The sequence below is a fragment of the Calidris pugnax genome, unplaced genomic scaffold, assembly GCF_001431845.1.
Source record: "Calidris pugnax isolate Ruff unplaced genomic scaffold, ASM143184v1 scaffold92, whole genome shotgun sequence".
In the NCBI taxonomy this organism is placed as follows: domain Eukaryota; kingdom Metazoa; phylum Chordata; class Aves; order Charadriiformes; family Scolopacidae; genus Calidris; species Calidris pugnax.
In genome coordinates, this window is record NW_015090823.1 from 1,485,603 (window position 1) to 1,512,506 (window position 26,904).

The 26,904-nt window shown below is 48.9% G+C and overlaps 1 protein-coding gene across 2 annotated transcripts in view; it reads left to right on the forward strand.

The window, feature by feature from the left end:
* Positions 1-3,698, forward strand: part of SORL1 (sortilin-related receptor, L(DLR class) A repeats containing) — a 44,707-nt gene extending 41,009 nt beyond the window's left edge. For both annotated transcript variants that reach the window (XM_014939976.1, XM_014939975.1), the window contains exons 44-47: positions 996-1,102; positions 1,776-1,968; positions 2,085-2,297; positions 3,012-3,698. In XM_014939976.1, coding sequence (XP_014795462.1) covers positions 996-1,102; positions 1,776-1,968; positions 2,085-2,297; positions 3,012-3,079 — 581 coding nt within the window. In that variant the 3' untranslated portion in view covers positions 3,080-3,698. The remainder of the gene's footprint in view (positions 1-995; positions 1,103-1,775; positions 1,969-2,084; positions 2,298-3,011) is intronic.
* The last annotated feature ends 23,206 nt before the right edge of the window (positions 3,699-26,904 follow it).

Here is a 26,904-nt window from a genome sequence, read left to right on the forward strand (position 1 = left end):
AGGGACCATAGAGATCATCTAGTCCAACTCCCCTGATGAAGCAGGATTGCCTAGAGCTTGTCAGAGCATGTTACTCAGGAGCATCCAGGCGGGGCTTGAAAATCTCCAAGGAAGGGGACTCCACACCCTCCCTGGGCAGCCTGTTCCAGGGCTCTGTCACCCTCACCGTGAAGAAGTTTCTCCTCATATTTGAGTGGAACCTCTTATGTTCCAACTTGTGCCCGTTGCCCCTCGTCCTCTCAGTGGGAACCACTGAAAAGAGTCTGGCTCCCTCCTCCTTCAACCCTCCCTTGAGATACTTGTAGGCATTGATAAGGTCTCCCCTCAGCCTTCTCTTCTCCAGACTAAAGAGTCCCAGCTCTCTCAGTCTCTCCTCATAAGGGAGATGCTCCAATCCTTGAATCATCTTTGTTGCCCTTCGCTGGACTCTTTCTAGTAGTTCCCTGTCCCTCTTGAACTGGGGAGCCCAGAACTGGACACAGTACTCCAGTTGTGGCCTCCCCAGTGCAGAGTAGAGGGGGAGAATGACTTCCCTTGACCTGCTGGCCACACTCTTCCCTACGCAACCCAAGATACCATTGGCCTTCCTGGCCGCAAGAGCACACTGTTTACTCATTGTCATTTTACTGTCCACCAGGACCCCTAGATCTTTCTCTTCAGTAGTTGACTGAGTAGTTGTAGGAAGCCTCTCAAAAGATAGCCAGGGAGCTTTTTTCCTGCCCAGATGGAGATGGGAAAGACACCCATTTGGCTCAGCAGGCACCATCTAGTACCGTTACGGTCCTACCATAAAAACCCACTGAAAACCTCCTACTGGATTATATACCACAGTATCCCATCCTCCAGTACAGCCCTTTTCTAAGCAGAGGAGAGGATTGTGCTGGTCCCTAAAAAATACCAAGTTTCACAAGTGGCCCCGTTGCTGTTTCTCAACCAAAAGAACATTGTCTCCAGAGTTAAAACCTGACCCACCTGCTATTTCTTCTCATTTGCAGTGCCGCTGTCTGCACCGGACGCCTTAAAAATCATAACAGAAAATGACCACATTCTGCTTTTTTGGAAGAGTTTGGCATTAAAGGAAAGTAATTTCAACGAAAGCCGGGTAAGTTGCGTTTCTCTCCTCTCCTACAAGCAGCGTTTCAGAAAAACCTCCTTTGACAGACTCTTTAAAAATACACCAGTACACTCTGCTCCTCTGAACGTCCTCAATGAGCCCTCTAGGTAGAGCTCACTTCAATTCCTATCACGACTAAGCCACTAAAGCTGATAGATCCAGCCGGTCACCTTTTAGGAACATAATTATCTTCTTGGAAAAGGTCAACTGTAACGTGCAAAAGGACTGGGAATAGGACACCACCCCGCTGTGCCGGGACGCACATCGGTAGTGTCTGGGAATTGTCATTATTTTGACTTTGATAGAAAATCTGTGACACGTTCTCTGTCAGGGCCTGGGCAGGTAGCAAAGTAACGCCAAAAAAAAAAGCCAACACGGGTCCTAGACTCTGTGTTTTGGGTGGTCTCGGGTGGATGCTAAGAACAGAGTGAACCAGACAGAGCAAAAGCATCTCTCCTCCCTGAACTGGCCAAGGTCAGTGCACGCTGACAGATGCCTGGAGGAGGCTCCACGTTGCTCTCTCCCAGCTGATAGCCCAGCACATGGCATCAGAGCTGGATGCAGGAGGAAAAACAAGTTTCCAAGCCCTATCAGAAGGAGCAAACCTGACCTCTGCAGCCGAGTGACTCGGGGTTTGTGTCTTTGTTTTCCCAACTCTCAGGGTTACGAGGTGCACATGTTTGACAGCTTGCTCAACATGACGGCTTATCTCGGGAACACCACGGAAAACTTCTTCAAAGTTTCCAACCTGAAGATAGGTCACAACTATTCGTTCACCGTTCAGGCCAGGTGCCTGTACAGCGGGCAGATGTGCGGCGAGCCGGCCACGCTCCTCTACGATGAACTAGGAACTGGTAAGCCCCTGGCATTTTCCCCATCCTCCTTCTCAAAGACTAACGAAAGCCTCACAAACTCCTAGAGAACTGTGCTAGCTGCTGCTAATGGCACTTCTTGCCCTCCCTCGTCTCAGGTGAAGACTCCTCTGCCTCAAAAACTGGTAGATCCACGGATGTTGCTGCCATCGTGGTACCGGTCCTGTTCCTGCTGCTGGTGACCCTCGGGATCGGGTTCGTGGTGCTCTACATGAGGCACCGACGGCTGCAGAACAGCTTCAGCGCCTTTGCCAACAGCCACTACAGCTCCCGCCTGGGCTCGGCCATCTTCTCCTCGGGAGATGATTTAGGTAGGTAGCCCTTGATTTCACCCACAGCCTTAAGGACATGAAATGAGTATAAGACCTAACTTTTCCATCATGCTTTGGGCCACTGTTGGCGTCAAAATCTCCATGGATTTGTTCCAAGAGTACAAAACTGGCCCAGGAGAAATGTTTAAGTAGCTTCACTTAAACCACTCCATCCCTGGAGGTGTTCAAGGCCAGGCTGGATGGGGCTTCGAGCAACCTGGTCTGGTGGGAGGTGTCCTTGTCCATGGCAGGGGGTTGGAACATAATGATCTTTAAGGTCCCTTCCAACCCAAACCATTCCATGAATGCAAATCAGTTAAAACCTGAATATAACATTTGAACATTAGGAAGGAATTTTTCACTGAAAGAGGGGTCGGGCATTGGAACAGGCTGCCCAGGGAGGGGGTGGAGTCACCATCCCTGGCTGTGTTTAAGGGACGTTTAGATGGGGTACTGAGGGATATGGTGTAGGGGAGGACTTTGTAGAGTAGGGTAAATGGTTGGACTCGATGATCCCAAGGGTCTCTTCCAATCTCAATGATTCTATGATTCTATGATTCTATGATAACAGATACGACAACCAGGTAAGAGCATGAGTGAGACCATAATATACTGATTTTAAGGGCAGTTTTGTGGCCAGCATTGGTAGCTGGTTGCCTCGTGCCCCATGAAACACCGAGGGCAGCGTAACAGAGCTCTGGGTTTATCTTTCAGGAGATGAGGATGACGAAGCCCCAATGATAACTGGATTTTCAGATGATGTTCCCATGGTCATCGCATGAAGCGCATTTCTTGACTGTACAAACCAAATGGTGTAAATATTTTATTTGATAAAAATAGTTGATTGTTTATTTTAAAAATGCACTTTGAGTTGCAATATGTTATTTTTATATGGGCCAAAAAAAAAAAAATTTAAAAAATACACTTTGTAGTAATCAACTGTGAATTGCAGACTAGGTTGGTTTAGTAACAAATTGCTTTGATTTAACATTAATTTAGTCTTACAAGGCTATGCTTGCTGGGCATGCTTTTAAGTCTGTGAGATATTTTCCGTTGACTAAATTGGCTACTCATTTTATTTTTCTAAGACGAGAATAAATTTATTTAAAAAAAAATTCAGGAGATTATATATGTAGAGAGAGATAAGTAATATAGTCCCTGAAGGTTTTGCTTTTACTTTAAAAAAGAAAAAAAAAAATTCCTTTGGACTTTGTTTTATATGAAAGTATTTTTGTTGTGTTAATTTATTGGGAAATCTGCTTGAGAACAGATTTCCAAAGTCGTCAGACATTGTACACATTATTGTGTAGAACATGTGCCACTTTATCTTGCAAGGCAGTAGTCTCTTGGCATCCCCATCATTGTTCTTGCCACGATAATAAAAATCCTTATTTTTACATATTTCTCCCCCCTTACTGAAAGACACAATCTTTTGGCAATCTCAGAGTCAAGGTACCGCAGCAGGTATTTTACGTGTGAGTTTAGCTTTCCTGCTGCTGTACCTAGAAGCCAAAAACATCCCCACTAAGCCAAGGGGCACGCAAACCCTTGCCCTAGGGGTGTTAGATGCCACGGGCAGGAGGGATTTGGGGGTCTGCTGGCAGGAGAATGGTTACCCTAAGGTTATCCTAAGGCAGTTTTGACCCTGACCTTCAGGTGTGTGGTGACACCACATCATTCCCTGCCCAAACCCCTTTGGAGGGCACCTGCAGCTACCAAGCTGCTGACCATGCCCGTCACACATGGCCTGATTAATCTCTAGTTTACATCAGTAAAGTCACTAAAAAAAACCTGCCCCAACACCTTAAAACACACTTCCCAGCTAATCAGGACACTTTTCCTCCCTGGAGCTTCTTCAAGATGCTACTGTGTCGGGGGGACAGGAGAGGGAGCCTCCACTGTGCACAACTAGGAGACGGCTTCGCATACAGATTTTCCACAGTCATACAGAGCTGTAATTACTAAAATTACTAAAAAATCTAAACTCATTAGGTTTACAGCAGGGATTCGATCCTCTTTCATTAGCATTTCCTAAAAGTAGCTGCAGTCGTACCTTCGGCTTTAGAAATAACATATATATCTACACATATATATATTATTTCCCCATCGCTAGTCATCTCACGTTCCCAGTAGACATAATACTGGCCACCGAGCTGAGCAGTAGAAATGTCTGTTACCACTGTCGAGCTTTATTTTTTTGTTGTGATAGCAAAAATGTGAATCTCACCACGAATCCAACTACTTGCCAACCCAAGAGAGCGACGACACGAGCGGCGGTTCCCGGGTCACGCCTGTCCGTGCTCTTATATATGCAAAGCTCCTCACCAGTAAAACACAGCACACTGTCTCGTCACACTGTTCTCTTTGTATAAACCAAAAGTATTTTTGCTGCGTAAATTCAGTTCTAATTGCAGTCTTCCTACAGATGAAACGAGAGAGAGAGGCCAACTATGTTTTGATACATGACCGATCCGTTTAATTTCACATACAGAAAATGTATAGAAAGTTGAAGTTGTCTACGGTTTGATACTCTATAGAAATACTAACTCTATTTTCAATTACTGGCGTTACCATTCCCGGTGACAGTTTTTTTTTCCCCCAGAGCTGGGACCAAACTATAACCAGATTTTATAAGTAGCAGCAAGCTTGCAGAGTTGCAATATTTTTACTTTCTTAGTGGCTCAGGTGCTGTTCAGGAGTAAAAGTTTTGAGTGCATCAACCCAGCACGTAGAGTTCAATTTGTCTAGAATTCCAGGAGTAAAAATTTTGAGTGCATCAACCCAGCACGTGGAGTTCAATTTGTCTAGAATTACAGCTAGACAGAGAGACCAGAATCTGACCTGGAAGCTAAACTATTCTGAAGACATAAATCAAAGGATTTGATATAGGGGGGAAAAAAAAAGCTTAAAAGCAGAGATAGAGAGTACTGAACCCCTTCATCATTAGGCAAATATTTCTGGCATGGGTAATGGAAAACTATGGTACAGTGTCCCAGAAGATGGTACCTCTCTGGTGAGAATTACCATTGGTTAAATACTGCAGCTTTACACCCCCCAGGCTAAATCCTGCTCTGGTATGGTGAGTCGAACTTAGCCCATCTTGTGTCTGTATCTGGGAGGGTGATGCCAAGGAGGACCCTGGTAACCACTTTGTATTCTGCAGAAATCCCGTGGTTGGGCCCTTTTCAAGCGTCAGCTGGGGGACAGGTCACTTCTGGCCACTCTGAAAGGCTCCTTTGTACCCGTGGCTCAGCCAGGCTCCTACCGGAGCTCAGCCTGGTGCCAGCCAAGCGTGTTGCTGTAATTCTGGACCCAAAAACAATGCTCCTGGTTACCTGTGCCTCAACACGGAGCCCTCTGCGCTCCGTCTGCAGGCTGATTTTACCTTCCGTGGACAGTACTGTCACACACAGCCACCCCCCAACCCTCTGAGACTTCCCCTTCATCCCAGCAATCACCACTGTGCTCTCAGCAAAGCGACTTCACAGGGCTAGTGTATTTTATATAGAGATAGAGCAGTCTAAGCCCCAGGCAGGGAGTGAGCAGGACAGATGCCATTCTGGGTAAATTGTATATTTTTTATGAACTTTTGAAGCACGGAATCTTGTTCACAGAGATGTATATGGGGTGGGAGGGTTCTGGTGTAAATATACGGTACCTGGATGTGGACGCAGATTTTGTTCTGGTTTCGTTTCCGTAGCCTTATGCAACCCCACATGAATCCCTACCCTAACTTTTGGGAGGTGAGTTGGGTTTACCTCAGGGGAACCCAGAGAAATGTTTGGATCCATAAGAAGAAGGAGGGGTATGGGATGTACCCTGGTTAGGAGGAACTTCTAACTAATTTGTCTTTACATCCATTTCAGACTTCACTGCAGATGCCCACTGGTACTCTCAAGTCCATTTGAACAAAAGACTTAAGTCAAACACTAAATTCTGGTGGGATTTTGGACCATGAGGCTTGTTTTGCTTTGACTTGGGGAGGGGGTGTTGAGGGTTTTTTGGGGGCGGGGGTTTTGCTTTTTACAAGGAGGTGGCATTTGCGCCAGGGGAGGTTTAGATTGGATATTAGGAAAAATTTCTTCACGGAAAGGGTTATCCAGCATTGGAATGGGCTGCCCAGGGAAGTGGTTGAGGCACCATCCCTGGAGGTGTTCAAAAGACAGGTTGTCATGGCCCTCAGGAATATGGTTTAGTGGTGTGTGTAAATTTTTATTTTATTTTTTTTTTGTCAGAGTTAGGTTGATGGTTGGACTAGATGATCTTTAAGGTCCCTTCCAACCTAGACGATTCTATTTCCCAGGCTTGGGATCTGAACACCCGTTCAAGGTCCAAAAATTGGTCCCTCCCAGCCTGAATAAATCACGTCGCTCCTCTGCGACCTGCAGAAGTGGCCACCTCCTCTCCGGGCACGCAGGAGTTTACAGCTCCTGTGCTGCTCGGCCGACGGCCCGTGGCTCCAGGTAAAGGCTCAGAGGAATTTCAGAGAGGGGGTGAAGCCCATGGTGTTGACCACAGGGGAAAACTCCTCATGCAGATATTTAATGCGGGGAATAGCACGCGCTGCCTAACCCTGCCGTGACTTGTTCCATCTGCTCCCACCTTGACGCAGCATTAGCAGGAGAGAGCAGCAGATTTAGGACTGGGGGGAAAGGCTATTTTCCTTGGATGGAGATCAAGTCACATATAGATGTATACGAGAGCGTTCCCAGCCAAAATGGGGAGGAGCGAGCGTAGGAGCGCGAGGGAGCACGTGGTGGGACAATGCTGGCTGCCAACATCCACACCGTCGCCTTTTGGCCCCGTGACCAAAGGACCATTGTGTCTGCAGGTCACCATGGTGGTCACAAAGCAGTGTGGCTTCCTGCAGGTTTCTAGAAACCCTAGGAGAAGTCACCTGCAAGCTCCTGTCGGGGTGGAGAGGGATCCGCCTCGCCCAGACAACCCATGGGCAGGATTATTTCTTAATCCTCTTTCCAGAGTCACCAAAAGCAGCCCCAAAACTCGTAGCCACCAGGGAAGCCTCCTCTGAGCCAGGGACTCTCACCGAGCAGGGCACGTTTCAGTCTTAGGATCTGCATATCCTTGAAATCCTTTTGCAGGGACAGATAAGTCTTTAATGACAAACCTCACTAATTTGCCGATGGAAATGTAAAACTGTGTTCAGGAAAAACCAAAATAACATTTTCCAAAACAACTTTCAAGTCTCCTTCAAATGGACTTCAGAAGGGAAACGGTGCAATTGAGTTAGTTACTCTTGGACCCAGAGAGCATCTTCGTTACTGGAACTAGTGAAAACATTTATAATTAATCCTGCAAAACGTGCAGCAGTCAACAAGCAGCCAGTCTCTAATGAGTTTAGAGCTAATGTCAACTTCTAATCTGATTCCTTAAGTGAAGTTTAAGACTATACCATTTGAATTGCTACTCTGTGTCTTTTTTTCCCCCCCTCATTCACTGATTTCTGCTATGTTACTATTGCACAATTTTGAAGGAATTTTTGTCTGTCAATTTTTTTTCCCCACTTAATGATAATAATAAAAACGGACTGGGTAAACAAAACAAATTCTGGCTTCCAAAATTATTATCTAGCCTCTGTGTGTCGAGCGCAATAAAAAGGAGACTTTTTTCTGACCCATATTTGATTTGTGTTTCACATTAGAAGGACGCATCCTGTAAGCTACCGGGATGCTCAGATACAGGAAAATTGAGCTTTCTGCAGAAGGAGCAGCTGAGTCCTACCAGAAAAGTGCCACTAACATTCATAACGCGGTCACGTATCTGGCTGGTTCTCGGTCCCTTCCTTCAAGGTCAGCACCAACCAGGGAGCAACACCCTCAAGACTCCAGATGACATCTCGAGCCTTCCCCAGCTTCACCCCCATGTTTACGGAGCCCCATCCCCGGCGCCGACCCCAGGGCTTGCCCCGATTTAATTTTCCCTGATTAAAACCCACTTCCACAGCAATCCCGTCCCCGCGTTGGGGCTGTTTGGCTGTCGCTGTTCCAAACCCTGTGTGTGCAGGTAACACCTGACGCCTGAGCTGCTGGAAGAAAGCAGAATTACTGCTGGCGGGGAGAGGTAATGAGCAGGCAGCAGGCTCTTCACACGTACCTCGTTTTGTAGCCTGCATAATTGGAACGGCAACATGTGAGCTTGGTGGACATAATTGAGGCGTGCAAGCATCTCGAGTGTTGCACTTCATTAATGTTTAGCTTAAGGCAACATTAACAAACAGTCATTCCTTCCTCCCCGTTTCCCCCTTCTTCATGAATGAAGCTGATTTTTCCCTATTGTTGCTGAAATAGGCAGCTCCCCCCAGGAGGCACAAGGAGTTTACACCTCATTCCCATGCACCTACTTTCTGCTAAAGTAGTCAGCGTGACTGAGAAAATCTCAACAGAGTAAAGGCTTGACAGAAAAAAAGATCTGTTTATGCCTCCCCTCCTACCAAAACTTGCAGATCTTTAAATGGATGGGGAAGATTTTCCCCCTAATCCTTTCCTGCCTTCATCAGAACTGTGTTTATCGAGTTACCTTGTGATTAACCAAAGAAATACTGCTCTGAGAGACCTGGACTCTCCTGCCCACCATCCCACTCACAAACCTTTCCATGGCCTGCCCCTGGACTTTTTATATCAAGACCCCATGGCCCTCTCTTGACAGACAAGAGATTTTTTCATAGAGTCTCTGTAGTACCCGTGCAATCCGTATACCCTGCTCTCAAACACTTTAGTTAATGCGATTAGGCAATGACTCCTAATGAAGAAAGATCTTAAATATTGCTGATCATGTTGGCAGTTCCCAAATAAACGTGCCAGCTTTGCTCACTACCCGACTTCATTTTCTCTTTGAGACCCCCCACTGTCTCTTGTTTTACATCTGAACCTGAAACGTGCCACAGGAAGCATCCAGCTCTCTTTCCCCGCTGTTTTTGGGATGAAAAGTCAGAGTTTCATGAAGAAACACGGCTAGGCATCATCATGTTGGTCATGTCTGTTTCTCTGAGCACCCCCCTTCCCCATAGCACCCTCCAGATCCAGCCCATCTGACAAAGGGGGAGAGGTATCAAAAGATGCCACTATCCTATGTGTTCTTCTCACAGGTAATTAGTGACAGAACGAGAGGGAATGGCTTCAAGCTCCAACAGGGTAGGTTTAGACTGAACATTAGGAAAGAATTTTTCACTGAAAAGTGATAGGGCATTGGAACAGGCTGCCCAGAGAGGTGGTGGAGTCACCATCCCTGGCTGTGTTTAAGGGCCATTTAGATGCAGTGCTGAGGGACATGGTGTAGGGGAGGACTTTGTAGAGTAGGGGAGATGGTTGGACTCGATGATCCCAAGGGTCTCTTCCAACCTAGACCATTCTATGATTCTATGATTCCTTGAAAACAGGGGGCTATGCAGGAGAAGGAGATCCAAGTGAGCATTCCCACTGCAAAACATTTTCCCCTGCTACAATACGCATGAGAACAGGTTAAGGAGGAAGATTCCAACCACCAGAGGAGCTTCGGTTGGAGCACACGGTGCAAAGCCAGCCAGGAGGCCTGGATCCAGGCTCCCTTTGCTCTGCTGCTCCTGAAACTACATCCCTCCTTCCCACAATTAACGTCAGGGGGTGCTTCCAGCAGACAGCCCCCAGCCACAGGGGAGGGGAGGATGAGGATCCACCGATTTCGGACTCAATGAGCTGCCTGCCAGGTGGAAACACTGGAACATCAACGCCAAGACTGCCAAAGCCCTCCCCAGCATGGGTTAAGTATTTCACAAAGTAGGTGCGCTCTGATCTCGAGAGCAGCTGAAGTTCTGGCTCGCTGCTCCTCTTTTGAGTAAGCAATCCCGAGTTCCTTCTGCCAGACTCCTGAACGTTTGTGTTTAACCTTTCTCGGCAGGAACGACGAAATAACTGAGGATATTTCGCAGCAGAACTCAAGCTGGAATTTGGGATGGAGGAGCCAAGAGCTCCCAGATAGACGAGCCGCTGCTCTAAGGAGGGAAGAGGGGCTCTGTGGGAAGGAAAGATTCATGCTAACCACCAACATCTTGGCTCCTGCCACGAACCTCTCAACCTGCCAAATGTGGGACGCAAGAAAAATGGCAGTTCAGGGCTCTTCCAGGATGTGTGGTTTAGTTCTTCCCTGTAAATTATAGGCATCCAGAAGCCCACATCCCCCAGATTCTCAGAGCTGGGCTCACACGATGCCCTGGCAGATCTGCTCTCCCAGGGCCCTGCAGAGCCAAGCAGGCAACGAAGCTGACCAAGGGCACCTGCGTGGGGTTGAGCTGGAAAAAAGCCCACTGCTTTGGAGGGCGATGAAAAAGGAACCAGACAGTGATTTGGGAAGGAAAGCCAGGAAGACAGACAGTGAACAGGGCACTGGGGGTGTGAACTGAGCAGGAGTTATTTAGATACGTCCTGAGGCTTGCTAGGACCTCACACTGGCTGTACAGGAGGGGAACGTATTTTAGAGACTGAGGATCTGGGGCAGAGCTGGACAAAGTGTGACATTCGCATCACCAAGGGTGATCATCACACCAGGGTGGCTCAGCCAAACGAGAAGACTGGTTTTCCCTGGATCTTTCTGCAGCCAGCGGAGGAAGCAGATGTCTTCTCCAAGGAGGATTTCAGAACCTGAATGAGCCATTCTCAAACATTTTCCTGCACTTTTTCATTTCCCTCCCACTGTGAGAATAGTTGCCTGGGCATTTTCTATTTCCCCAAGCCCGAGATCCCAAAGGGTAATGGCAGGGAGATACAGAAGAGGTTGGAGGTTCCTCCTGGCCTGGCTTCTGTGTAAAGTCAGGCAGGATTCATCCTTGTCTCCCTGAAAGAAGGTCACTCCAGTCCCCCTCCGTAGCCAAGGAGGAGGGCTCAGCAGTTCAGAGAGTGCTTCCCCTTGTCTTAAAGTAGGTCAGATCCTCTTTGCTATAAAGGGAATTCAAGGTGACTAGCTCACACTGAGGCGTGTGACTGCAAGACTGTACAGCCTACGTGAAATGAATCCCCAAACCCATGATTTGGGTGAGAATGTTCCCGTGCCCAGGGGCTGCCCTTGCTGCTCCCGAAGCACGTGCGCTGCCTTCGGTGCCCCCCATGCCACAGCCTGGAGAAGACACCTCGCCAAATACCTCCAGCTTTTTAGCACCCCGTTCCCGAGAGGCTTCCCGAGCCTCCCGAGACCCTGGTGGGTCCTCTCCTGACACCCATCCCTGCTCCTCCTTTGAGGGCAGCCAGCCTGGCAGTGGGGTTAGGATGGCTTTCTGAAAATCACACCGCTTTCCTTTCCCCTTGCTGTGGCTTGCTTGAGATCCCTCTAGCAGGCCAGAAACAGAAGCCCAGAGGCCAATTCCCACTTGGGTGTTTAGTCACAAGACCAGCTTTCATTTTTCAATCTGGTTCCACTCCTCTATACGTAGCTATATGTAACTTGCAGCCAACACATCTACGTACCCAGGAAATTACCATGGCGGACTCGGACAAGACAATAGGGCCTTTGGCTCATTCATTTGGATCGGCACCATTTCGAACACCCTTCTCCTCCCAAACTTATTTAACCTCACAACCCAGCGCCACGAGGATGGCGGGCTATTTGTTTCGAGACCAGCTCTCCGGGGAGAGCAGGCAGAAAGAACGGGGAGGGCAGGCGGGAGAGGTGGAAGAGAGAAAAACCGAGAAAGGGATTGGAAGGCATCGCCCTTGGAGACCATGCCAATGACCTGCTCGAGTCCCAGCCATCATAAATAAATAGACTCCGTTTATTGTCTCGCCAGGCCGGCAAGCACGGTAATGCTTAAGCCCCTTCCAGCGGGGTGGGGCCACTGGCCAGCATCCCTCCTTCTGAGACAAAACACATGTCGCCCACCGAGCCCCCCGGTTCGGTCGTGGGCTTTGCGAGGCGGCCGGGTTGGATGTAATCGAGGAGGGCTTTGTTAACGGCACACCACCCCTCCCCTTCCTCCCCCCCATCCTCCACACCCCCAAAAACAGAGCCAAAAACTTCCTCCGTGGTGGTGAATCCTAAAGGAAGGGGCAACAATGCAAAGGGAGCGGCGGCTCGAAACCTGCCGCAATCAAAGCCCCGCGTTCCTCTCCCTTTTGTAGCAGGACCCACCGGATGCTCCACAGAGGGTCGAGAGAAGCCCCAGCCAGACCCCAGCTACACCCCATGCCAAGGGCCGAGCTGGGAACCCGCTCCTTCCACCCCACAACCCGTGATTCACACACTCTTTAACCTGTTTTGTGGCCGATTGGGTCCGAAGCGAGCTGTTCCAGCTGGCCCCACTGCCAGCCATGTGCAGTAGATGGCAGCAGCAGCTTTAGTCACTGGCCACCAAACTCACCAGGATTCCTTCCCCCCTCCCTTCTCTTTTTTCTTTTTTTTTTTTTTTTTACTTTTTACTTTTGGTGGCCTCAAAAATTATTAGTTCCAGATGAGCTCCTGCCATTGTAATAGTCCATTTAACCCGATCCACTCTGAGCAGAGTCAGTGCAAGTTCAACTGCAGCATTTTCACATGTAAACTATACATCAGAGACATATTTCTGCCCGGCTTTGGGCATTCCTTGTGCAGCCGAAAAGGGGAAATGCAGAAGGTTAAACCTCACACACACACACAGACACACACACACGCACAGGCCCGGCCGTGGGCAACAATGGCACTTTGTCAAGCCCGCGCTGCCAGAGCGGAGCTGAACTTCTGAATTGAACCAGGAACCTCAGGACTGCTTCTCCCTTTGAAGATTAGCGCTAATAAGCCAAACCAGTGGGTATTTTGTTTTATAAGGAAAGAGCATTTCAAGTCACGTACGCTGCTATTGTTGGACACAAAACATGTACTGTCTCTGCCTGCGGTGACTCTAGTAACCGCTCCACGCCTGTCTTTTGCTGGGATTACCTTTATTTTTATACTATATTAAATTTACCTCCCACCATCTTTCAAGGCCTATTAGAACGGATGACGTTTCCCATGGCTAATTACACACACGTATATAGTTAAAAAACCCATTTGTGCGATTTTACCGCTGTATTCAGATGTTTTATGCCTTATGTGGATTACGTATTCAGAAACGATCACCAAAACTACCAGATTTCCCTCCTACTGGAATAATAAGCACATCTTATATAAACAAGTTACATATAAGAGGTACGTTAAATGATTTGTTTCTGGTACATGAAGACAGCTATAGCACAACACACGGAAATTTTCATGTTGTTTGCTTTTGTAATTCATGGTACACACAGCCTTTAATCTGAGGATCTCCGAGCACTCTGCACAGTTTAATTAAGCCCCACAACTGCCATGTTGGGAAGTATATTAAGTGTTGTTATGCTGATTCTTTGCAGATGGGTAGGCTCAGGGACCAAGCTGTGTGCGCCGAACTCCCCTCTCCCCATTCAGGATGGGTCCTTAAAGCTCTTCCATGTGGCCTTCCCAATGACAACCAGAGGAGATAAATGAGCTTTAAGTCCCAACCAGACAAGAAAACCCTACTTTCGTGGAAGGCTGAGCTTTCCGACAGCATCCCTGGAAGTGTTTAAGGCCAGGCTGGATGGGCCTTTGAGCAATCTGCTCTAGTGGGAGGTGTGCCCGTGGCAGGGGGGTTGGAACTTGATGATCTTTAAGGTCCCTTCCAACTCTAACCATTCTATGATCCCATGGTTGTGCCTGCGAAGCATCTGATTGCCTTCCCACTTCACCAGTGCTGGTGGAAACCTGTGCTTCTGTCAGGCAGACCAGCATGGTGCCCTGAGCTGGGCTATCCTAAATAACCCTTTCACCAACCTGTATGCAATGGTTAAACCCCAAACCCATGCATCAACATGACCTCAATGCGGGGTCAGGAGCCAAACCTCATCCTAGACTGAAACCTGCCGGGCTCTTCCCCTGCAGTGCTGGGAAGAAGGAAGTCCCAGCATCTTGGCTCCCAAAAACCCATTTTTCCACACTCTTCTCTCCTGCGGGATCCGCATGGAAACCGCTCGCACTGCTGAAGCCACAGGACAAATGAATGGGAATTCACCCTGCCAGTGATATCCATCACCAGAGACAACTCTTTACAGGGGAGGGGCAGGCTCAGCCCTAACCAGCTGCACATGTACAGCGTCTGCCTCATCCAGCCCCTCGGCTCGGCGTTAAACAGTCACCAAACCTTGGGAGAGAATCGTGCTCCCAGCCAGTGGCCCCGGGGCTACCAGGCACAGAAGCCACCGAGCCACCCCAGCAACTCCTGGCTCTCGCCCTCACACCTCATCCCCCCGAGGCCACGACTTCCTCGACGGCCTTGGGAATGGGCGAGGGACCAGCTTTGGCCCCGGGTATGAATAGGTGCTGGAGTAATTCAGCTTTTCCCAACATTGTTCTAGCGCAGCAGCAGAGCTCCTTCTCTCCCTTTTCCTCTGTTCCTTCCCCCTCTCTCCTCCGGCGAGCTCCTTTGTTCTCGTGTTTACAGCAGCATCGATTTGCTGTCAGAAAGCAACATGGCCTTGGAGTTTCTGTACACACGGTCGAAATCCAGCCGCCGGCAACCTGCCCCTCTCCCGTCCCGACTCCCCATGACTTTGGGTGCCAGTGCCCTTTCCTGCTCCCCTCAAACTCCCACAGCACTGTGGGGGACATGCTGCTCCTCTTTTTGGTTCCTGGGGAAGCCAGGGGGGACACAAGCCACAGCCCCGAGCCATGCTGGCCCTTACCAGGGGAGCAACTCCCTGGTAGGGGCTGAGGGAAAGGGCCAACAGCTCATGGTCCCTCCGCGCCCTTTGAGAAAGCACATCTCCTCCTCCCCAGGGCTTGAGTCCATTCCTCACACCCCAAAACACTTGTCAGGGTAGGAGTGAGCTCTGCTCCCGCTCTTCCCAATGTGGCCCCAGCTTTCCAAACCATCAAACCATCAACGACATGAAATCTGTGCAACTGCAGAGCAACCTTCCCTCTCTGGACCTCGTAGGGTTTTGCTAAACCCCAGGCATCCCAGATGTCCAAAGAGGTAGGACTCTGCTCACCAGCAGAGAAACCGAGGCAGAGAGAGGTTACACAACCTGGCCGAGGTCACAAGGAATCCCGAAAAAGGAAGCAGCCTCAAGGAAATCTGGTTCTCAAGACTCTTACAGTCACACCACGGTCCTCCTGCTCCTCTGGCTCCTCTTTGCACGAGCTGAGAGACCTCCAGGGCTTTGGTCATGTTTCCCCATTATGACCTCATAAAGTTTCCTCCCTGCTGCCTGGGTGACATTTGCAGAGCCATCTGATTTGTCCCCAGTTGCTTCAGATACCCAAGGAGCTGCTTTCAGACACATCATCCTTAGGTAAAGGGAATCCAGGCACAACCCTGCAAACCCATGTCGCATTTGAAAGCCCCAGGTTTGCACCCCTCCATGTATTTGCAAAATATAATACATGTGAGGTCAGGCCAAAGCTCCCCCTTCTGAACCCATCTCCCTCCAGGTCTACCAGGACGTGATCCAGCTTCTGGGTCTCCTCAGTGCGTCTGTCCAAGAGAAGGGGTGATCACCCTCAGTCCTGCTGATGCTTTAAACGGGGCCGTGGGCTCCATTTCATCTCCCAGCCCTCCCAATAAGGGCAACAGGGGGGAAAAAATGCCAGTGGTGCCCATGCGGGATGCTGTGGCCATTTCCATGAACAAGTCCCAGCCCCACTTGGCTTGCGGCAAGCATTGAACCCAGCCTACACCTCCCAGGTTTGAGAGTCCCAGGCCCCTGCTCAACTCTATTAATTGCCAGCACACACCCCTCCAGCCCACAGCAAACCCCCTGATGTGTGTGGTAACTCAAGTCCCCTTAATGGCTTCTTGGGGGGCTGAAGCCCTCCTTTTCATTTGGTTCCAGTTTCCAGATCCCCCTTTTCCCAGTTCCATTGCTTTCGCCGGCTTTTGTTCAGCTCTCCTCTGAAAGGAGGGGTTTGAAGGGGTGACAGGTCCGTAAATATATCGTATTGTCTACTGAAAAAAAAAGGTAGAGCAGAAAGAGTGATGGATATACTCTTCCCCTCCCTGCACTTGGGACAGATGAAGGAAGATGGCAGATAATTGCTCTTTATTGTGCCCCGGGTTCACCTTAAGATGAAGGAAGTGATAAGATTTCAATTAATGTCATTTAAGATTCCCTGCAAGCTGTCCTGTTCCTTTCTTGGCTTCTTTCCTTCTCTGAAATCGTGGTCCTCAATGCTGCTTTTGTAACCCCACGGGAACTCCCTAAATGGGCCACATCCTCACCTGGTGAGCACTGTCAAGGCGCCATCAACATCAGTGGAGCAATGCTAATTTAGACCAGATGACAATCCCCCTCCAACCCCGCTCTCGATTTATTATAGGGCAGGATAGATAACATACTTCATTATACAAAGCAGGGATCGTTTTCCAGCTTGCCCAAGAATGAACCGAGAAGCTTTTCTAATCAGCTTAAACCGATCAAGATATCCAGGCAGGGAAACCACGATATCCAGGTTTCTGTGCAGGACACCTTACGCTGAGCTTTCTTACTTTCCTGAGTAATTGCATCAAATTCCTTGGGATTGCTTTCTTAAAAAGAGGGAGTACAGCGAGATGCAGACCACAGAGCTGGCTCCTGGCTGAATAATACACACCCACTGGGGCAGAGTGAAATCTTCACTGGATATTTTTCTTTAAAAAAAAAAAAGAAAAAAAATACTAAAAGAAAGAAATGGTCGAACAAAGCCGCCTGTGAGATTTTACATGCTAGAAACATTTTCATTTTGATCTCATTTTATCTAAAACCAGAAGAAAGCACTGAATCACCAAGGTATTCCAGAACAAGCCCCAACATCTTGAAAACGTTCACACCGATCACTTCAGATTTTCAAAATGTCTCCTTACAAATATCTGCTGGCATGCAGTCATAACATCTTTCTTTCTGACGGTGCTGTTTTGGAAAAAAAGCAGAAGTTTCACATAAAGAATGACTCCTGGCTTTCACAGACCCACTAATTCAAATTTTACATGTATATACGTGTTTATTTTTACAAACAGCGGTGAGAAACCACTGACAAAAATCCATAAAATCAACGCGAATAGCTGAAATTCTTTCCCCCCCACTGCAGATACACTGATGTTTATTGTCCCCAAGAGCATCCATTTTCGCTCCTCTTCTATATATACACGCATGACGTTTCCATATGTTCTTTAGCTTAGCTCCCTGGTAACACACCACCCTTCAGGGGAGGGAGGGAGGGAGGGAGGGATGGAAGGATGGGAGCGGGGGGTCCAGCGAGCGGCCCCGGGTTGCACGGGATGAGGGAGCAGGGTGGGGAAGGAAAGTATGAGCCAAGGCGTTGGTGCCTCCTCCTCCTCCTCCTCCTCGTGCACCTGAACCCGCGTCCTCCTGGTAATGACAGACTCCGTGGCGAGGACCTGACATAGATGCCACGGAAAACAGTCATTTTCCTGCCGGCATGTGTGCGTCCCACTCCCCCCAGCCCCTCTCCCCTGCAGCAAACCTGCGCCCGGCTGCGATCGGCAGCTCCTTTTTTTTACAATAGCCATTACCAAGGTGTGAAATCTGCGGGAAGGAAGGGGGTTGCCTTTATTGAAGTTCATCAGATTTGTCTCTGCCCAGCTCTTCCCCCTGTCCAGGTCTCCCTCTCTGGTAGCACAACCCTCCGTTATGTGGGGAGGGAAGGTTGGGGAGGGGGGTCTGCATCTGTGAATATGATTACAGGCTTAAAACGTGTGAAGTCTTTTCAGATTTAATGAACCAGAATGTGGCTTTCATTTTGGCTGTGCATATTTTGAACCCTAATATATGTTTATTTAGTCTAATTAATTGCCTTTTTTTCCCCTTTAAAAGATACCTGCTCGGCTCTCCCAAGTATTTTGCAGTATCCACACACTGTGTCTAACAAAGGCTGCTCCTCTGCTATACACGGACTGAGACCTCATCTTTCCTGGCTCCTGCACTGCATGATGGTAGGAGGAGGGGACGGGCTGACTGGAGAAGAAAACACCATCTTCAACAGATTAGAAAGTCATTTTTCTCCTCCTAGGTCAATACCGAGGCGTTACGTTTACCTGGTCTGGTTAGAGCAGATACTGTGGTGTGAGATGGAGAAGTCAGATGGGGGGGTGTGTGGAGTTATGCAGAAACATGAGATTACTGAGAGGCAGTGATTGTGTGAAGGCTGCCTGCGTGACCTCGACAGCGAAAGGCGGGCAGCTATACGGTATTTACATTTGTCCGCTGTGATTTCAGTCCTCCAGCTAAAACACCGGACAATAATATGGCAAAACAAAAACAGGAGGAAGTCCTTGAATAGCAGCAACAGATATCCCAGCGCACAACCACCGGGTGAGTCGCCAGTCTTTGAGGAGCAGGTGGCACAGACTGGCAATTGGGAGATGGAAAAGCTGGTACAGTCGTAAGGGCAATCCTTCCCGGGGGCTCAGCTTGTGAGTGAAGACTCAGCAATGCCAGCCAGAGCCTGGGCAGGAGGTGGGAACATTCAACCGAGCCACTTTCCTATGCAGAAAGTGATTAAATAGGTGATACAGTACACATATAGCATATATAGAGTAGACATACAGCATACAGCCTTTCACCTTGAGAAAAAACATCTTTTAAATGCCTTTGTCCCAGCGGGGCGTGATCTGCCCAAAACTTTTTAAATCTTTTCCACCATGCTCTGGACATGATGCAGTAGACAAAACCCCAGGTAGTGAGGATGGATCGATCCTGCTCAAGTGATCATCATTGATCACGGAGAGCAGAAATCCCTGGCTGCACTGGTGGCCGGGAGGACCCATAAGCTCCCCCCAACCAGGGGAAAGCTGCTGAGCAAGGAGGGATTTGCAAGGGCACATCCTTCCAATCTGGAACTCGCACCGGGCAGTTACTGACCGTGTTTTCCTGCCCTCGAAACTCTTCACTCAAAAGTCAAACAGGATTTACTATTTTTTTTTCTTTTTTTTTTTTTTTTCTTTTTCTTACTATGAAAAGTTTTTCAGGACAGGAAAACCGTTTCCTGTCCAGACCAGACACTGACTTCCTGCACGCTCTCCGGCAGATCGTGTAATCCTACCGCCCCTATTTGTAAAATGAAGATGATCGACTGCCTTTGTCTCCTCTACTTACCCGTACAGGCTGGAGTCCTTAATACACGCATGTGACCAGGCATAACTCTGCCCTGATCTCACACAGCACTGCGGTAATACTCATAAATAATGACCGAGTTACGAAAGTAGGATTTACAGTAATGCGTCAGAGCGGAGAATGACAAAATTGCCTGGGTTTACTCTTGATTTACATGAGAATAAACAAGGCCAGACTTTTGCCCTAATTCTGCAGCAGGGCTCTGGTTTGTGTGTCTGCGTTCCCTCTTCTCGCCCCCCTCCTCCGGTCTCTTACATGGGAATTCTTTTATTTTAACATGATGAACTTGAGAATGGAAGTTTCCTCGAGTGATGCAGCCCTGTGGGCTCTGTTGCATGTGCAGGGGGCATGAGCTGGCTGGTGTGGGGAAGCCTGTGGCTACCAGTGGCCATCCACCTGCATCCTCCTTTGACCCTCCTTGTTTGTTGTGTGGGTGTCTATTTTTGTCAGTCAGGTTGACGGTTGGACAAGATGATCTTTAAGGTCCCTTCCAACCTAGAAGATTCTGAGATTCTGTGATTCTGTGATCCCAGGGACTGGACACTTAGCACACCTCACCCTCTGGGCAAACTGGTAGAAACCTATTTAAACTAGCTTCTCCTCTGGGAAGAGAGAGGCACTGAAATGGTTAACTGGCTGCTATAAGGATGAGCTCTGGTTACACAGGGAGACATTTTTATCTTTTTTTTTTTTTTTTTCCCCCTTCCATTTACTTCTGTCCCCCCTGTCTCTCTCACAGGGCCATGGGTGCTTGTGTGGCTGCTGCTTGTGTGCTCTCCTTCCCCTCCTGCTCCTGTGCAAGTGTCTGTGATAAGCTGGTCACCGCAGAGCTGTTAATGCTTATCCCAGCACAGCCATACCCAGGGCTGTCCCCTGCCCTGGCTGCGTGCTGGGCAGCACTCAGCAGGGAAAGCCCGGGCCCTATCAGGGGCCAGACTCTAATCTTGGACTCCACCTTTTGGACACAGGCCACAAATGCAAACGCTCTGAAACAGGAATGGGTGCAGGTTAGACCCGGTGATTCTGGGCTGGTATAAATAAAATGGGTGGTTTCCTACGCGGTCCCAGGACCGGTGGGGTTTCTGTCAGAGCTGCTGAGCAAGCATCCTCCCGGAGATGTGGGAAAGGGACAGGTTGTGGTACTTGCTCCTTCCATCCTACAGCCCTCAGGCCTTCTCAGCAACCAGAGATGTGTAATGGGAACCAGTGCCCGTCTGCATGGCACCCACTGGCCATTTTGGTGGGTGAGACCAGATTGTGGAGCCCTCAAGGAGCTCTGCTCCCCTCCTCACAGCACCAGCAGGGCCAGGAGTTGCCCCTCTGACCCTGTTCCTCACGGGGATTCACGAAAGCAACCATCAACTTTCAGCCCCTGACAGCACTGCAGCCCCCTGCCCCATACCTGACACTCATAATTTCGTTCACGGGACCTGTTGACCTCCCCGTGGGCCACCATGGGGGCATGCATGGCTCTGCAAAAGCATCTCGGTGGTGCCCACGGAGGTGGACCACCTGCCACTGCAGAGCTGTGGGAGGTAGTCGGTATGTCCAGGCATGGGATGGAGAGGGGACAGGCTGGGAGGACTCTGCAGGAAAAGGAATGAGAGGGAAGAGAAGGAAAGAAAGAGGAAAACACCAGAGAGGTTGGAGAGAGAGCTCCATCCCTCTCCAAGACGGAGCTCCATCCCTCTCCAAGACAGAGCTCCATCCCTCTCCAAGACGGAGCTCCATCCCTCTCCAAGACAGTGGCTGCCAGCAAGTGAGGGACTGGATTCGATGGCCCAGGAGGTGCCTCTCTCCTGTGGGAAGGGGGTGATGGCTGCGGAAAAGCCGGGCATTTATGTAAGAAACCCGCCTCTGCTCCGGCAGCGTGGCAGGAGCCCGGCGAGAGCAAGCGGTTCAGGATGACAGGCAGGCAAATCTGCTTACTTGGCTATTCCTCTGTCAGGCAGGCACTACAACTACCAGCTTAAATAGGAAGGCTTTTTATAGCCGGGGTCTGAAATAACAGAATCATACTCAATTACACTTTATAAAGCGATAGTTTCTGCTCAAAGAGAGCAGGCTCCTGCCGGCTTTTCGCTGTTGCTGCTGCCGTGTTTATTCCAGGGTAGGAAACCAGCCTTTCCCACCAGCTGCTTTTCCCTCTCTCCTTCCTCCTACATGGAGTCCCTGCAGCAGACTGGTACTTTTTTTTTTTTCTTTCTTTCTCTTTCTTTCTTTCTCTTCGCGTGATGGACTCAAATGACAAAACTGCAAAAAAAAATTAGAGGAAATGAATTCTACCTGTTCTATTTCTGCAGGTAATAAAAACGCTATCTGAAATCTTCCGCGCCGTGCAAGGGAAAAACCTCCCCTTCCCTCGCTAGCCGCTCCGAGCTGCCAACTCAAACAGAAGGCAGCATGGCTGCTAATTGCCTCAGACCCAAGGCTGGTCCATTAGGGCAGCATCACCAGCCTACACAGGGGAAGATTTTTTCGGTTTAATTGTACCCGCACAGTACTTTGCGCCACAATTTGCTCTGACACTGCAAACACATTAATTGTCCCAGCCAGCAGCTCCTCTGCTTCTCATTTCTATGCCGACTGCTCCCCTCCGGTTGGCTGGCCGGCAAATCCCCGCCAGCCAATCGGCGGCCTCTTTTCCCCTCATGTCCTAGCAACAAGGCCCGTTCCAATCCCGCTCCAGCAAAAACGACACCTGAAAAATGACATCATGAAGAAGCGGGGCCGGCGAGCGGGGCCGGGGGAGCGCTTTTTCCAGCCGTCTGCTGCAGAGTTCATTTGAGGTGTTCCAGTCTCGATTCTTAAAGCCACACCACGCCGTGCCTCCCCTGCCCCCGGCTCCCCAGCCCCAGACGTGGAACCCTCAGGAAAAGGCATTGAAAACCCTCTCTCCCATCCCAAATTCCCCCACGCCACCCCATCGCCTGTCCCCGCTGCCAGCGACCCGGGGACAAATCCCAGCCAAAATCCAACCCCCCCATCTCCTCCACAAATGCACGAGCACTCAAGGACCACCTTCTCCCTCTGTGCTCCAAGTAAAATAACCCAGTGGGAATGATGGTATTCCCACTATGGGTTTACCCCTGTCCCACCTTGCTCTGGGGAAGGGAGGCAATATTTTCAGAAACCCACAGCCCGCTGAGGTTGGAAGCACGTGAAGGGAGTGCTTAAACCTGTCGCTGAAAGGTTTTTAGCAGAGGCTGCAAGCTGGTTTTTTTTCTCCCCGACGCAAAGATCAAAACCTTTTTGCCTGCCTTCCTTGCTATCATTTTTAATTAATGAAGGCAGAAATGCCTGCAGATACGGAATCGGAGAGAACGCCCTCCCCATCTTTGTACTGCATTTCCTTTAGAGGGGAAAATAATGGCAGGGGAAAAATCGTGATCAGCAAAGACAGCAATCGTACAACGGGATCCAGGTGATTAACCACAACATTTCATGGGTTTTTTTTCAAGGCAACATTTTGTGGGTTTTTTTTCGAGGCATTTTGGACCACGGGGATGAGGGGGTTACATCTCGGGACTGGTCTACAATTTATGTAAAACATTTTAGAGCACCGGAAAATATACAGCAGAGAAAATCCAATTCCAGATGATTCAAAAGGCACAAAGACAATGGAAGAAAAGGACCAAGTTCAGCTCATTTAAATGTTGTTAATTGTTCATTCCCACAGTGAGACGGTTTCTTCTGCAAATGAGAGAACAAACCCTTTAACATTTTTTTTTATTAGCACCATGCCAGGACTGAAGTGAACCCAAATAATCTTAATCACTGAATAGTACTTGCTGTTTTATGGCTTTTTAAAGAAAGCAGGAGAAGAAAAAAAAGAAGAAAAGCCGCAGATAATGCCATCCTGGCACAAAGAGCCGGAGCCGAGGTTGGAAGTCACTGCAATCCGCGCCCAGACCTCTTGGAGGTCTCGAGCACCGCTAGAGACCAGCAAACGAGGAGGGGAGGGGGTTGGAAAACCCACACACGCCTTTCGGGGGAACAAAGTTTCATTTATCGCTCACCGGTGAGGGCTGCACCTCCGGCTACAGATTGCCTTTATGCTCTAGGTGTCCAGCACTTTATTTATTTATTTTCCCCGGGCGTTTAACACAAACGCCGTCTCATGATGCAGCAAATAGTTCCATGAAGGGCGGCCGCGGCTCTGACTAAAATTTCAGCTCTTGAGAGGGATCGGCGTCGGCAGGGGAGGTCGGAGGCTCTGGCAAGCCGCCCCTTTGCTCCTCGAAGCCATGCCTCGCGTGGCTATATAAGGCGAGAGGAGGAAGAAGAAGGGGCAGAAGAAGGAGAAGTGGCGCGTGTATAAATACCAACCTTTAGCAGAGGCAGGAACCCCTCGAAATCCAGTTGGTCACAGGTGATGGGGATGGCCAGCTGGGTGGCAGACCCAGTTGCCAGCCCGAGGTGGCCAGTCGCAGGCTCTGCATCTCTCCCCTCCCTCCCCCACAGGCAAAACGAGATGGTCAAGGTGGTGATGACTCTCCTCCTAGCTCGGCAACGGTGGCCCTACATCTATCCCATCCACGTGCATGAGTTCCCCACAAAACACGGATAATTCCCCTTCCCTCCAGGTTGCCTGTGCCTTTTCTGTCATGGTTTCGCCTCTGCAGAGCAGCACCAGCAGCAGCCTGGTCCAGGCGACACTGTATTCCCCATCACCGACAACAGCAACAAATAAACACAAGCAAAGTACAACACTTTTTCTAAGGAAAACAAAAAAACCCTCAGATACACCTCGTTGGAAAACACAGAGCAAAACCCCACTCAGCTTTCCAATCCCCTCGCCCTCACACCTCCTCCCTGGGCTCCGGGAGGTCCCAGCCCCATCCTGGGGGGCTCTGGTGGGCCCAGTTCTGCTGGGACATGGGCAGGGGATGAGACTTCTGTCAGGGACTGGCCACAAGGGATTGTCTCTGCCATGGCACATTGGCTACTGAAGAGAGCCAGGAAATGCCAGCACTTAATTTTTCCTGCTCCTGTCCCGGAGCACGCTGCTGTTTGGTGGGGCCTGACATTTTCACTGAATTTCACTGAATTTTTTAGGGTTGGGAGGGACCACAGAGATCATCTAGTCCAACTCCCCATGGCTTTTGCTGGCCTAACAGCAACCTGGCTGGACCCAGGCGCTGGACATGTGAATCACAGAATCCCATGGGGTTGGAAGGGATCTCTGGAGATCATCTAGTCCAAACCCCCACCAAAGCAGGTCCACCCAGAGCACAAGAATGTGTCCAGGCGGGGTTTGAATGTCTCCAGAGAAGGAGACTCTACCTGGGCAGCATCTTCCAGTGCTCTGCCATCCTTTTCCTGGGAACATCCTTTTCCCTGGGAGGAATGATGCTAGAAGCAAGCAACATGATTATAGCCGTGTTCTCCCATCAAAGCTGCCAGGATGAGTACCCCTGCATAGTCAGGCTACAGCAGAGGTCAAGGCTTTAGCTCTTCTCTAAGGACCTGGCCGTCTCGTTTAATTTTCCATACTTCAGTTTCTCCCACTCCCCCTGTAAAATGGAAATGTATTCAATATTTGCGAGTCGGGCTCTCAAAGGGCAAATTGGGCAAACTGGGCTCTCCGAGGAATTACTGTCATTAATAGCTCCATACATCATGGACAAAACATTTGTTTTTGTCATTAGAAGAGTCTCCGCGAGCCGAAACACATCATCTCTGTCGTCTGCCTCGCAGTGTTTTCGCCCTGCTCCAAGGCACGCCGGGGAAACGGGAGTCTTTCAGTTCATTTCAATGGACTTTGGAACAGGCCCCTCATGCAATATGCATTCAGTCATATCGTGCTCGCAGAAAAAGGATCCTGAATGAGACAAAATATCTAATCAACTGCATTTACCCCATGCTTCAGTCACCCACCTGCACCAGGATTATATTTGATAGCATGCAAACTGTACCAGAGTTTTCTCTATAGCATCAATCATGATATTATGCTGCCGTATTTTGCATTGGTTAGAGAAGCAATTTATAATTTGAGATGACTTCAAGTTAGGAAGCAACTGATTACAGAACAAGAACTTTGTAACTCCACAGAATTATGAACCCACGACTTGAGTGAATCATGTGCAAATTTAAATTGTACATCATTAAAATGGCTGCCATACCCCCCTCTGGAGGTAATAAAATATGCTAGTGAGAGTTGTGGTGGATCCTGCAATCTTTATGAATGAAAATGTCATCTTAAGTACATACGCGGTCCCATTAGTTGTAAGTGGAAAGGTGCTATTTAAAAATCTCAAAATATTTCAGTCATATGGGGGAGGTCTTTTTTTTTTTTTTTTTAAAGGTGAAACACAGATCTGACAACAAAGCAGAACTGGAAGTATTTAGGAGAGCTGCTAGCTTGTGATTTTCCAGGCAGAAGTTACATTCCCTTGATGCTAAAACCAGCACGATTTGGGGAAATTTTTGCATGGTGGGTGTCAAACTTAAGTGGTTGTCGTGCTCCTGTTTCTATTTAACATTTTCCATAATGACCTTGACAGAAAGTCTGTTTATTAAATTTGCGGACAACACAGGAGCTGGGAGAGACCGCCAGTATGTTAAGGGCAGAATTAGCCTTCAAAAGGATCTGGATAAATTGAGAAATCGTCTGAAATAACTGGACGAAATCCAATAGGGATAAAAGTACAAGATATTGGACATAGGCAGGAATATTCCAAAGCATAAATAAACCCCAGGCTGATTAGGAGCTCTGCAGAAAAGGACCCAGCAGGCAGAGGGGATAACAAGCTGAATGTGAGTCAAGGGTATGATGCCAGGGTGGACAAGCCTGGTGGGTACGTGGAGGAATATTTCTGCCCTCTTTATAACTGGTGAGGATTCAGCTACAGCACTAGATCGGAGCTTGCAGGAAGGTGGAGACCCTCCAGAGGACCTCAGAAAGGAGGGAAAATGGTGTACAAGGAAAGCTAGAAGTCATTGGAGTTGTTTAGCCTGCTACAGATAAGAAGGTACGTGCGAGGGATACACAATCACCTTTTCCAGATAAACACAAGATTTCTGGAAAACGAATGCAAAGAAATAAACTCAGATTTTAGTGAAGACCTGGTGCCACCATTCAGGTTGGGGAAATTCATTCCTCCCTGAACCAAAGGTTGGCTGTCTTTGCTTGTTGGGATCTTTTTTTTTTTTTTTTTTCTCCAGAAATGAGATACTGAGATCCAAAATTGTGACAAACTCTAGAGCAAAACCACTTCTGTGTCAAGACAGAGGAGTCTAGTGCCTGCGTCCTCACTGTGACTTCAGATCTTTACAATTCCCATGTCTGGCCTCATCAAGCCACCCTAGTTACCACCACAAGTACTGGAGACTCCTGACTTCTGGAAGCTGTGGCTAGGTGTGGTGATCTCCTGCCTACGTGATCCATTTTGCCTCATATAAATCAGAGGTAATTCCTATTTTATAGGTGTTGCACGCACTGCTCGTAAAGTGTTCAAAGAGCACGGCAAAACCAGCCAGAGAGC